At 41.7% G+C, this 13,915-nt stretch overlaps 1 protein-coding gene across 1 annotated transcript; it reads left to right on the forward strand.

Annotated features, from left to right (window-relative positions):
• The first annotated feature begins 1,523 nt into the window (after positions 1-1,523).
• LOC128127079 (uncharacterized) lies at positions 1,524-1,913 on the forward strand. Its single transcript, XM_052765422.1, has one exon. It carries the CDS (start codon positions 1,524-1,526, stop codon positions 1,911-1,913), a length of 390 nt encoding a protein of 129 aa, XP_052621382.1.
• The last annotated feature ends 12,002 nt before the right edge of the window (positions 1,914-13,915 follow it).

Raw genomic sequence — 13,915 nt, forward strand, 5'->3', positions numbered from 1 at the left:
ATTGGCATCAAGCAACAAAAGAGAGAAGCATTGCATACTTATTGGGAACGGTTCAAGAAATTATGCTCAAGATGTCCACAACATGGGATTACAGAATATCAATTGCTGCAGTATTTTTGTGAAGGAATGTCATCTCGGGATAGGAGATTACTCAATGCATCAAGTGGTGGATCTATAGCTGATAAGACTCCAACAGAAATCAGAGTTCTTATAAAAAACATGGCAGAAGAGTCTAAACATACAGTCCAAGAAGAAGAGTGGTACAGTGACGCACCAAGGGGGGTGAAAGAAATTTCTACTCCAAAAATTGAAAGTCAACTTTCTGAGTTGACTAAGGTAGTAATGATGCTTGCAAAAGACAAGGGCATGCAACCACCAACAGTTAGACCTTGTGGCATTTGTACACAAGTTGGACATCCTACTGACATGTGCCCCATGTTACAAGAAGATGTAGAGCCAGTTCAAGCTATGGGATTTTCAAGTCAACAGCAAGGAAACTTCTAGCCACGAAGCAATCCAAATTGGCATCAACCTAATACCAATTTTCAGCCTAGACCAACACCTTATCAACCAACCCCCCCATTTATGTGAACATTATTGTACCTTCCGCAAAAAAAGGTATAAACACTTGTCCCGTGTCTCTGTGGATTGACCCTACTTACCTTGTAGTACATTATTAGTGCATAGTAGTAGTGTTTAAGGAGTCATTTGTACCCTTTATTTGTTGGGTTTGACACGCCTAATATTGTGCTGACCAAATGATTAGACGATGTGTGGATCAATATGAGGTATCTTCTATCTTAACATTTTGTCACTCTTATGCTTGTGGAGGACATTTTGGTCCTCAAAGGACTGCAAGAAAAGTCTTAGAGAGTGGATTTTACTGGCCAAGTATTTTCCATGACTCTTATGTTTTTTGTTCAAGCTGTGATAAATGTCAACGAATGGGCTCTTTAAGCTCAAAGAATCAAATGCCCCTAAACCCCATATTAGTTTGTGAAATTTTTGATGTTTGGGGCATTGATTTTATGGGACCTTTTCCATCATCTTCGGGTTTTATTTATATTCTTTTGGCTGTGGACTATGTTTCCAAGTGGGTGGAAGCAAAGGCTACCCGTACTAACGATTCAAAAGTTGTGATAGATTTCTTGAAGGCTAACATTTTTTCTAGATTTGGTGTTCCAAAGGCCTTGATTAGTGATCGTGGTACACATTTTTGTAATCGTATACTCGGGAGTGTTTTGAAGAAATATGGTGTCACTCATAAAGTTTCCACATCATACCACCCACAAACAAATGGACAAGCTGAGGTGAGCAATCGACAAATCAAGGGCATTTTGGAGAAAACCGTTAATACAACAAGGAAAGATTGGAGTACACGCCTTGATGATGCTTTGTGGGCGTACCGCACTGCATACAAAACTCCAATTGGAATGTCTCCATATCGTATCGTTTTTGGAAAGCCGTGTCGATTACCCGTTGAGTTGGAACATAGGGCCTATTAGGCGATCAAACAGTTCAACATGGATTTAAGTGAATCGGGAAAGAAAAGGAAGCTGGACATACAAGAACTTGAGGAAATCCGCAATGAAGCGTATGAGAATGAGGTTCTTTATAAGGAAAAGACCAGAGCATTCCATGACAAGATGATTACACGCAAGGTATTTCACAAAGGTCAAAAGGTACTACTTTACCATTCGCGTTTTAAATTGATTCCTGGTAAATTAAGGTCCCGTTGGGTGGGACCATTTGTTGTCACTAATGTTTTTGAGCATGGTGCAATAGAAATCACAAGTGAGAAAACCGGGAAGATTTTTAAGGTAAATGGTCACCGTTTGAAGCCTTATTATGAAGGATTTCAAGTCAAGAATGAAGAGGTGGAGGAAGTAATGGATCCAAAGTATGAAAATTGACAAATAGTTGGGGTCCAAGTCGAGCCAACGACATTAAAAAGGGGCAGCTAACCGGGAGGCAACCCGGGGGTATTTTTGTCATTTCGTATATTTTCATTGTATTTTTTTTTCTTGTTTTCAAACTTCCAAGTTGTTTTTCATGCTAAAGAAGGTTAAAAACCATTTTTCGGGCAATAGAGGTTTAGCAGGTTGCAATTTCAAAAAGTGAAAAAAATCAAATTTTTTGGCCTTTTCAGAGGTTTACACGGCCGTGTAAACGATTAAACACAGTATTTTTGATTCAGGCATTTACACGGCTGTGTAAATCCTTTCCTTTGATTTACACGGGCCATGTAAACGCAAAAACAGGGCTGAACGATTTTAAGGTCAAATCTCGATTTTTCTAACTCATTCTTCACTCAATACCTGCGATTCCCTCTCTCCCTATTGCCCCCTTCGAAAAAAACCTTCCAAATACTCAATCTTCCTCAATTTTGCATAAAAAATCAAGCTCCAAGGTATGAAATTCTTCTCTTTTCTTCATCTTCTTTATCTTTCACATCTATTTCAACCTCTCATGGCCGATTTTGGGGTTTTTGAGCAAGACCCTAGAATTTTTGAACCTCAAAATTTCGACCTAATGCTTGAAATTTCTTGTAGGATAAGCTTGGGGATAGCTTGGGGAAGCATTGGATATCATCTTACCACCATTATCAAGCACAAATTGGTATAATTGTTCCATACTCTTACTTTGTGCATTTAGATAGAACCTCATTTTTTTGGGTGATTTTTTTGGTGAGACTTGCTAGTTCTTGTGCTTCTATTGTCTTAATTGTGTGCAACTCTTTGTTGATTCATTTGGGTAATGGCTTCTCGGGGTAAAAGACCTAGAATTCGAACTTCACAAGATGAACAAGACCCACACCCCATGGACAACCCTTATGAATTTGGTCTAATTTTTGAGACCAATAGACAAGAGATATTGTATGAAAATCTTGTTACAAGAACCATGGGTGCTCAACAATTTGTGGATATCCAAGCCCTCAAAGATTTGCATATCTATAAGGGTGTCCACAAGCTCTTTAAAAACATAGGATGGGAGGGTCTTTTGAATCTTCATGCAGTTAGTTACCAAACACCGATGTTGGAACTTTTGTCTTCCATTACCTTTGACTATCAAACTCATCTCCTGACTTTCCGTTTGCTCAATCAAACCCATCAGTTTCATGCTGACATTCTCTGTGATATGATTGGTGCTCCCAAAGCAAAAAGAGATGTATACACAGCAAAGGGCAGAAAAAATATTATTTTTGAGCAAAACTGTACAAATTTTTGGAGAAGCATTTCTTGTGAGTATGATTATCAGTCAGGAACAGCCAAAGCTTCTAGCATTATCCATCCGGTCTTGAAAGTCGCCCATCGGATTATTGCTTCTCTCTTATTCCCTCAAGAAGAGATTAGCAAGGCTAATAAGAAAGAGCTAGAAGTCTTGTGGTGTATGATTCATAAGCCTGCTGAAGTCCCTCATTTTGGTTGTTGGGTTATTCAAAAAATGCTCAGAAATGCTACGAGCCATGGTGGGCAGTTACATTGTGGAGGCATGGTTTCTGTTATTGTTGAGCATCTTGGCCTCCATTTACCCAACAACCCAACAAACATAGTCATGGGTCGTACTCGTCTATCCATTGATGTTATGGAAACAATGCATCTTTTCCACTGCCTTCCCACTGGGGATGTTCATTGGACAGTAGATGGGAAAGAGTATCTACGCATCGACGGCAGAAACAAGAAGATACTCAATTTAGCCAATGACATTCCATCAACCACTTGGAAGCTCAAATCCAATTTAGGTGTTACAGTAGATCATAGTCCTCCACCCTCTCCTCGTCCTACTCCTACTGCTGGTGCCTCTAGTTCATCTCACCCCAATTCTTCTTCTGAACACAATCTTTATATGGGTGAGTTTGCACGTCTGAACCACCGTTACACAAGTATACAACAGGAAATCGGAGAAATTTATACGGGTGTTGCTGAAATCACTTCTGATTTTCAAGACTACCGTAACTTGCAAGAAGAGCATTGGGCCCAACAAGAGTTGCGTTGGGCTGAGCAGGATCAAAGATGGGCCGCTCAAGAGCAGCACAACCGCAACATTCATCACCTGCTAAGCGATATCCATAGAGTTCTTGTCCTCCCCACACAGCCGCAGCCACCATCAACATCTCAACCCCAATGGCCGCCCTACTATCCTGCAGCTTATCCTTCACAGTTCCCTCCATCTCAACCGCCCGGTCCTCAATAGGACAGCTATGCCTCTCTCCAAGCATCGAGGACGATGCTTATTTTAAGCTTGGGGAGGGGCATCCATCCATGCATTATCCCGTTGCATGTAGGTTGCATGTAAATTTTGTACATATTGCATTGCATTGCATTATTTTTCTTTGTCACTTAAAAAAAAAAAAGTAAAATTTTTTGATCCAATTCCAAGCAGCCAAATCTTCTCAAAACAGTTGAGATGGTAAGTGAGTTGTGTGCCTTGAGATTTTACTTTCTATTTTTATAAAAAAAAATCTAAAAGCAAGTTAATCACACGAGCACATCTCCCGAAGCTACTTGTGCAAAGCAGAAAATGAGAAGATTGTCAACACTGGAGCATAACAGCAGGTATGAGTCGATTCTTTGGGACATATGACCGGTCTTATGAGTAGTAATGCTCAATTGAACTTAAAATGCCAAATTCAAAAGTTCATAAAAAGAATGCAAAATCTCAATGCCCCACCTTCCAGCGCTCTTAAAAGTTCTTTCTACTTATTCCCTTTTATATACCCTCCTTGAGGACATAGCTTTCAACTATATTTACGGGTTTTTGCATGTTAACATTTAGTCCCCGAAAAATGTCTAGAAGTCCCTCATGGTAATAGACCGTGAGATGTCCCATAACAGAAAAGTCAAGGACGAAAATATAAAGAAATTGGCCAAATAAATAAATTAAGTATTACGTGTTAACTTAGTTATTTGTATTTATATAATAATAATAATGGATCTTAAAAAAAAAAAAAAAAACTATTATTAAGTTAATCTGTGACCTTTGGGATTCGAACAAGTAAACTCTGAGGGGTGTTCTACACTTAATCACCTAAAGCTAAATTGTTTGGGATTGATAGGTTAAAAGTTCGCTACACGGGTTCCATAGAAAGTCATGAACTTAATAATAACAAATAAAGCTAATCTGTGGCCTTTGAGGTTCGGGCAAGTAAACCCGAGGGATCACTTCAAATCTAGCACACTAAGGTCATTTGATTTGGATGTGTTGGTTGGAAGCCCGTTACACGGATTTCAAAGAAAGCCATGAGCTTTATTTGTAAAAAAAAATGTAATTAGGAAGTTTGTATATAGTTGTGTTTATAGTTTAATTAGATATTGTGTTTAGGAAAAATACTTGCCTGTCAAAAGATTCCCTTGGACTTGGATTTGAATTTATGACATTGGACTGAATGTTAATTACTTCGACTGGTGTAAGTGGTTTGAAGTTTGTAACCAATCTGGATAAATATTAGGGAATTTTTAGAAAATATTTTTCAGAAAAAGATTGTTGTTAACCAACAAATAGCTGGAATCGGACATTATTATATTTTATGAAACAAAGATGGTTGAGCATGTTTTGTCACATATAATTTCACGAGAGTAAGACCATAATTTGTTCCAAGAATTGACTTGATGATATCGAAATGGAATAAGTGTTGTGATCTTTGATTCTGTTGAGTTGTACTAGGGAGTGGCCAAAGTCTTGTCTCTATTATCATATAATATTTTGAGATTAAAGCCAAGTTAACTCAAGGTATGACAGGTACATTCTCAACTATGGTACAAAACAGGGTAATTGGGTTAGATCTTTTCATGTTTGTTTTGATTTCATGCATTAAGTTTCAAATAGTTTTAACTTTAATTTTCTTTTCTTCTATTCTATTTTATTTTCTCTAGTTTAAATTTTCTTGTTCTTTCTTGAGGACAAGAAAGGTTTAAGCTTGGGGAGATTTGTTAGGTGCATTTCATGTACCCATTTTGTAGCTTTATTTCATAAAAGTACATTGCATTTAGGCTTAAACTCATGCATTTTGCATGTTTTTAGGGATTTTTCATGAGGCAACTTCATTCAAATACTTTTGTGATATTTCTGGGAATTTTGGAGGTAGGATATTGTTGGAGGAGGTAAATAAGAGTTACGGACAAAATTTCGGGACTTGAAGAGCACCGAGGAGCAATATATCAAAGAAACGAAGATTTTGGCTTTACAGACGTTTACACGGCCGTGTAAATGGAAGCCTTGCGTTTACGCGGGCAGTGTAAACGTAGATTTCTGCGCAGTATATTTTTGCGTTTACACGGGCCGTGTAAATGACAGTGTTAATTTACACGGGCCGTGTAAACGTAAATGCGGGTTTTAAACCAGTTTTTCACCATTCTTAAAAGGGGGAACCGACTTTTTACTTTAGGGGATCGACTTTTGGAGTAGAGAAGGCGATTTCTTGAGGATTTTGGTGTTGATTAACACTTGGGAACATTTGATTTCATTTTGTAAGAACTTTAATTTCATTTTCTAGATTTCTGATCTTGTTCTAGTCATGAGTGGCTAGAACCCTAGTTTCTCCAACTTTATGTCTTGACTTTTTAGTTGTAATTTCAATCATGTGATTTGATGTTTACTTCCAATTCCTACCTAGTGAATTTGATTTTGTTTCAATTGAATGTTTGATTCTAATTGTAATTCTTATTGGCCATTTGAATTAGGGTTAGGTCATTCAAGTTATCTAATTGCAAAATCCGTAATTGTTTTGTGAATTGGACTAAGTAACAAACACTAAATTGATTTCCATTGAATGAATTTAGTGTAAATCTTATTCACATACTCTTAAACTCCCAAGCTTGTGAGGAGTATTGGGTGTTGTTGGGAACATTCACATAAATCTTATTGCAACCTTTTGATTTCTATCTAAGAGCTTGTTTAGACTTAAATTAGAAGGTTAGGTTATTTTCAAAGAGCTTGTTTTGAATTTGACAACTTGGTGAATGGGAAGTGTTAGAACTTGTTAACACTTTCAAGTACCAACTTAGGTGAAACTGAGTAGATATTATTTCATCATTGGAATCACATTGTCAATTTGTCTTGCATAGAGTTGGAGTTATCACAAATCCTGAATTTGTTTCATTTAATTGATCATTTACGTATTGCTTTATCCACTTGTTTAAATCATTGCATACCAACCCCCCCATTTATGTGAACATTATTGTACCTTCCGCAAAAAAGGTATAAACACTTGTCCCGTGTCTCTGTGGATTGACCCTACTTACCTTGTAGTACATTATTAGTTCATAGTAGTAGTGTTTAAGGAGTCATTTGTACCCTTTATTTGTTGGGTTTGACACGCCTAACACACGCTGTTTAATGAAACCCTAATTTCTCGGGTTTGAGGCATATTTAAAGGGCCTTATGGCCGTCATTTGCACTCATCAGTCCCCAGAGAGAAACCCTAGAGCGTTTGAGTGATTCAAGTGAGGGAAGGAGCCATTATTGACCTTGGAGTTGTTGTCTAGCAAGGAAAGAGGAGATCTAGCCAAGAGGAAGCAAGAGAGGGGTGGATTCTTGAAGATTTGAGGTCCAGAACATCACAACTGAGGTACAATCTCGAATCATTCTCTGTTATTGTGATGTTCATGTAGATTTAGGGCTTTTGAACCCATTTGTGGCTAGATCTAGTGTCCTCATGGTACCTTAGCGAGTTAAGGTCCTGGATCTGGACCCATAGAGGTCCAGAGCACTTCATTGCCAAAGCTTTATATGCATCCATGGAGGTTTTGGCTTGGGATCAAGGTATTTGAGGCTAAAACACCATTCATGAGCTATTCAATGCTTGATGAGCATCAAGACTTGGACTTTACGTGGTTAATAAGCTTAAGGAGACTAGATCTATGAATTAGTGAAGCGGATCTGACCTCAGAAGGTCGTTTGGGGTTGTGCATGGAATGCACTCGCCGAGTCCATTCCCCAGACTCGGCGAGTTGGTGCGGGTTGTTCAACGATTATGAGCCGGGGGTTGAGTAACCGAGTCAGGTGAGTGACTCGGTGAGTCGGAAGAGATTCAGAGGGATCGGGTTCCCGTAGGAACTCGGCGAGTCGGGTTGACCGTTGACCGTTGACCGTTGACCAGTGTTGACTGGTTTGACTTCGTGGTATTAGTCAGACAGAGTCAAGTAGTATTAAGTAGAAATACACGTGTGTTGTAGGAGTTCGATAGCTCGAGAGATCGGGCACTAGTGGTTAAGAGATTTTCGAGTTACCGAGACGCGCGAGGTGAGTCTTCTCACTATACGTTACCTTGAGTGGTATTCTGAGTTGACCAGAGGGTCTTATGTGTTATGTATGAGATTATGTGTTATATTTGAGATTACATGTTATGTGTTGTTTGTATGCTGTATGACTATATAGACCGGACCGGAGGGTCCAACGATTCAGACCGGGCCAGAGGGCCCAATGAGCTATGACTGGACCGGTGTAACGTCCCAAAATTCAAGACCACAAAATTTCTTTTAATAAAACATTACTTTAAGCAAAGACATCATTCCAAAACATAATCTGAGTATAAGTTTTCAAAACACATGTTCATTATCAGAGTAAATATTCCCAGGCTGACTAATCTATGGTGTGTGCCATGCGATCACCCCGAGCTCCTCCCTCCGCTACCGGAAGTACCTGAAAACAAAACTGAAAACCGTAAGCACGAAGCTTAGTGAGTTCCCCACTTCACCACATACCATGCATAACCACATACTGCACATACTGGGCCACGCCCGCTATCCGGGGCCTCGCCCCCTACTTCGGGCCTCGCCCGCTACAACGGCCCCGCCTGGCTTTGAGCCCCGCTCGGATACAGATCTGTTTCATTTAGGCCTCGCCTGTCACAGGGCCCCGCCCACTAACATATAACAGCACATACACATATCACATAACATCACATAAGCTAAACGTATGCTAACAGCTCTTGCTCTAAGGCCTCGCCTATCTCTGGGCCCCGCACGTGTCCTGCTACTGATGAGTCATGGAACCTCGTCCATACTCCTGCTGATAGTGAGATACGGGCCCAGCCCACTCTCACTCCTTTCCTAACTTGGGCCTCGCCCCTGGGCTGCTGCTACTGAGATGTGGAACACCATCCACACTCTGCTATTGGTGAGATACGGGACCTCGCCCACACTCACCTCCCTACCAGGCACATACAAGTATCACACAGACAACAAGTATAAACTATCACATAAACCATTTCTTGGGCACCCGCCCTCTGTCATTGGACCTCGTCCGAATATCATACTAGCATACTGTGCCTAGGGCTAACCCCCAGGTCTTCTACTCATAACTACATGGGCCGGCATTGTGGCCGTAGACCCATTCATACAAAGGGAAACTCACCTGCACTGGCTGAACTTGCTGATGATCCCACTAGCTGCTGCCTGACCACTCACTGAACTCCGGTTCTACTAGCTTCCCGAGCTATCAATATCAATGCAACACTTAGTATAACTGACCCATGACAGTCAACCAAGTCAACCCTAGTCCAGGTCAAAGTCCTGGTCAAAGTCAACCTTCCAGGTCAACCCTACTCGCCGAGTCCACCTACTGAATCGCTGAGTTCTTATGCTCAAAGTCCTTCTAATCGCGACTTGACTCGCCGAGTCAGCCCCTGACTCGCCGAGTCTACTGACTCTCGAATCCGACCTGATCAACTCACTGAGTCCTGGCTCGACTCGCTGGCTCGAGTCTTAACTCGAAGGGTTTGGGACCACGCGACCTGACACGTCGAGTCCAAGAACAGACTCGCCGAGCACAAGGAAATCTCCAACCAACTCGTCGAGTTGTTCATCCAACTCGCCGAGTTCATGCCCATCTTCATCCGACTCGACGAGCTGTTCATCCCACTCGTCGAGTTCCTCCTCATCTTCAAGCTACTCGCCGAGTCCACTCGAAGGACTCGCCGAGTCTATTCGGTTCCACATACATGCAGAGGACTTTCGAGTCATGCAGGGACTCCAAACCGTAGATCTACCCTTCCCAAGCCTACTCCTCACGCAAAGTTGCAAACTTTACGTGTAGAGAAGGAGATCTAGGCAAAATGCACCATAAACTAAGGTTTAAGACCAAGAGGCTCCATAATCCACTCCATGACTGATACTTTACGGGATTCTAAACCAAAACAAGCATGGATCTGAGGTAGCAACCTCAGATCTGGACCTCAAACTCGAGATTGATCTTAAACATGGCTTAAAAGCCCCAAAACTCATAACCAAGGAAATATCTGGAGGAGAGAAACGACTTAATACCTTCAATTGCTCTGAAATGATCCCCAAACTTTGGATCCAATGCCACTCCTTGATGCTTCAAAGATTCCCACTTCTTCTTCTTCCTTTAAATCACTCAAAAATGGCCAAAAGCATGAATGAGCACAATGGAGGCTTAGGGTGCGGCGTTCTGGGTGTGAGAGACAGTAAAGGAGCACTAGGAAGAAGAATGAGGTGATTAAATAGGCTCCAAGCCCCGGATTTAGGGTTTTCCTTGCACAGACCCTACTCGCCGAGTCGCCTTGGCCGACTCACCGAGTTGGTCACTTATTCCTCGACTCGGATCCCGCTCGGACTCGCCGAGTTCCTCCTTGGACTCGCCGAGTCCCTCCTAAATTTAGGGTTTACTTTACTTTCTTGGCTTTCAAAATCTTGGGTGTTACAACCGGAGGGTCCGACGAGCTGCGGGGCTGGAGGGTCCCGCTGAGACATCTTGACTGGAGGGTCGGATTAGGCTTGAGTGGCGTATTTGTGGTATGTGGTATTTTGGGGAACTCACTAAGCTTTATGCTTACAGTTGTTGTGTTTGATGTCTCAGGTACCAACGAGGACCATGGGAAGGCGACGGCTTGACACGTACACACACACCGATGGAGTTTATTATGTGTAGAGATCTTGGGATTTGTTTTTGAAAACAGTATTTACTATGGATTTTGATTTGTGATGTGATACATTATGTGATTTTGAAAAAGAAAAATTATTTTGAAAATCTACGGTGTTATAAGTAGACCTTGAGGAACAAGGTGGTTCATCTCGTAAAGGTGCAGTGGCAGCACCGGAAGGGGTCTGAGTGGACGTAGGAGGCCGAGGAAGAGATGAGGGAGCACTACCAAGAGTTATTTCCGGATGCAGCAGCAACAGACTTCGAGGACGAAGTCTAAAATAAGTGGGGAAGAGTTGTAACACCTGGTTCCTGGTATGTATTTTAATCTAAGTATTTTTGCATTTTTAGCTGGGACTCGGCGAGATGTAGGCAAGACTCACCAAGTAGGGTCGAGATATTGAGCATGTTTAAGTTGGCAACTCGGTGAGTCCGCCGGTCTGGAAGAAACCCTAGATCCACGGGTTTTGCACCCTATTTAAACCATTTTATGAGCCCCAAACTCGCCTCCTTCGCCCTCAGAGCATCATTTAGCAAACCCTAACCATTCCTTGAGCATTTTGAGCATTTCTTGTGTGGATCTTGAAGTTTTGAAGAGAAGAAGGAAGCTAGATCCAAGGGAGTAGAGGGGGATCCAAGATCTTGCACCCACTATAGAGTTTATTGAGGTAATAATCGGATTCCTTCTGTTTCTATGATTGATTCTCCATTATAAGCATATTTAGGCGATTTTATCCATTTCTTAGCTTGTTTATAGTAGAGAGATCACATTGGGTTGATTATCCTTCGGATCTAGCCATGTTTCAGTTCCAAAAACATAGATCTAACACCTTTATGGAGCCATTTTGCATGAAAGCCCTAGATCTACTCTTTTAAGTGTCTTGTGAGCCTTTAAATCCCTTTTCATGCATATGAACACGTAAAGTTGGAAACTTTACGTGGGAAACAAGCCTTAAGAACCTAGATCTATAAGTTCTATGCAGTGGTTTTGAGAAGAATCGATTGTATAGAAGTTGCATGCAACCGACTCGGCGAGTCGTTCTTTAGACTCGGCAAGTCAGGTCGTGAGTCCTCGAGTTTTCCCCCTTCTGCGTGTTATGCCGAGTGGAAACAGTGAGTTTTAGGTGGACTCAGTGACTCGAAGATCGGAATCATTCATGGAGGGACTCGGCAAGTCAATGCCCTGACTCGGCGAGTCCAAGGCAATCTTCATATCCCAAGAGCAGACTCGGCGAGTTGTTCATACAACTCGGCGAGTCGGATGCAGATTGACTAAGTGTTAGTATCAATGAGAAACTCGTCGAGTCTATGCCAAACTCGACGAGTAGTAGCACGCAGAAATGAGAAATGAGAGTAGGGACTCGACGAGTTGGTGGCCCAACTCGACGAGTTGGGTCAGCTGTATGTTGACTTTGACCAAGAGGTTGACTTTGACCAGGGGTAAAATAGACATTTTACCCTCAATATAGTTATCAGTATTTGATTGAGTGTACTTATGGAAATTGTAGCCGGGGTGAAACCGGAGCCGCAATAGACAGATTCCAGAGCAGTTCATTCAGCAGCTAGACTACGAGGTGAGTCTTCCTTCTAGTAGGAATGGGTCTACGGCCACAATGTTGTCTCATTTAATTAGTAGTAGTTCTGGACCTCGGTCCGATGCAGTAGTTAGATTGCTTGATGTCTTTGTGATTCACTTATGTTTTGTATTATGTGTTCTGAACTTCGGTCTGATGCAGTATGCAGTATATGTGCTTATGCTAGTTGATATGTTTATGCAATGCCATGTTATGCACAGTCAGTTTCCGGACTTCGTTCCGATGCTGGGGACAAGGTCCCAGTCGGTTCCGGATTTTGGTCTGATGCAGTTAGTTCCGGACTTCGGTCCGATGTAGGGGACAAGGTCCCAGTTAGTTTCAGACTTTGGTCCGATGCAGTTTCTGGGCTTCGGTCTGATGTAGTGGGCAAGGCCCTGGTTAGTTCCGGACTTTGGTCCGATGCAGTTTCCGGATTTCAGTCCGATGCAGTGGGCAAGGCCTAGTAGGTGTTTATATGTTATTGTATGGTATGTGGTAGTTTGGGGGAGCTCACAAAGCTTCGTGCTTACAGTTTCAGTTTTGGTTTCAGGTACTTCTGTAAGTAAAGGGAAGAGCTTAGGATGATGGCATCGCACATACCACAGCTTCAGTTTTTTCCTGGGAGTTGATTTAGCTTTTCATTGACATGATTTGATACAGTCTTAATACAGTTTTCTTGGGATACTTTGTTATGGTTTTGAGATATTGACATATGGGTTTCATTTTATGGTATTGATCTAATGATTTTAGTAATGATTAAACAAAAATTTTTGGGTCATATTTTGGGATGTTACATGAGTTTTCTTACAACAATAGTTATCACTCCAATATCGGTGGGCCGCCGTTTGAGCTTCTCTATGGGAGGAAGTGTCGTACCCTATTATGTTGGGCAAAGGTCGGTCACAGGGTCATAGGAAAGACCGAGGTCTTCCTTCAGACGATAGAGCTTATTCAGCAGATCAGGTAGTGGTTACAAACAACCAAGATTCGGAAGAAGAGTTATACGGACAGACGTCGGTCCGAGTTGAAGTTCTATGTTGGTGATATGGTTTTACTAAAGGTATCACCCTGGAAGGGTGTAAGACGCTTAACAAAGAGGGAAAGTTGGGGCCTCGATATATTGGACCATTCTGAATATTAGCCAGGGTAAACAGGGTAGTGTATCGGTTGGATTTGCCTGAGGAGCTCAGTCAGATTCATAACACCTTCCCTGTTTCCCAGCTTCGGAAGTATGTGGTTGATGATTCAACAGATGTTCCATTGGATGATATTTAGGTTGATGATCGCTTGAATTATGTTGAGAGACTAGTGGTGATTCTAGATAGGAAGGTGAATGCCTTGTACAACAAGGAGGTATTATTGGTCAAGGTTCAGCGACAACATCGGAAGGGTTTCAAATGGAACTGAGAGCCCAAGGCAGAATGTGGGAGCACTACCTTGAGTTATTCGTAGCAACGGGC

This window comes from Lactuca sativa, chromosome 1 (genome assembly GCF_002870075.4).
Source record: "Lactuca sativa cultivar Salinas chromosome 1, Lsat_Salinas_v11, whole genome shotgun sequence".
In the NCBI taxonomy this organism is placed as follows: Eukaryota; Viridiplantae; Streptophyta; class Magnoliopsida; order Asterales; family Asteraceae; genus Lactuca; species Lactuca sativa.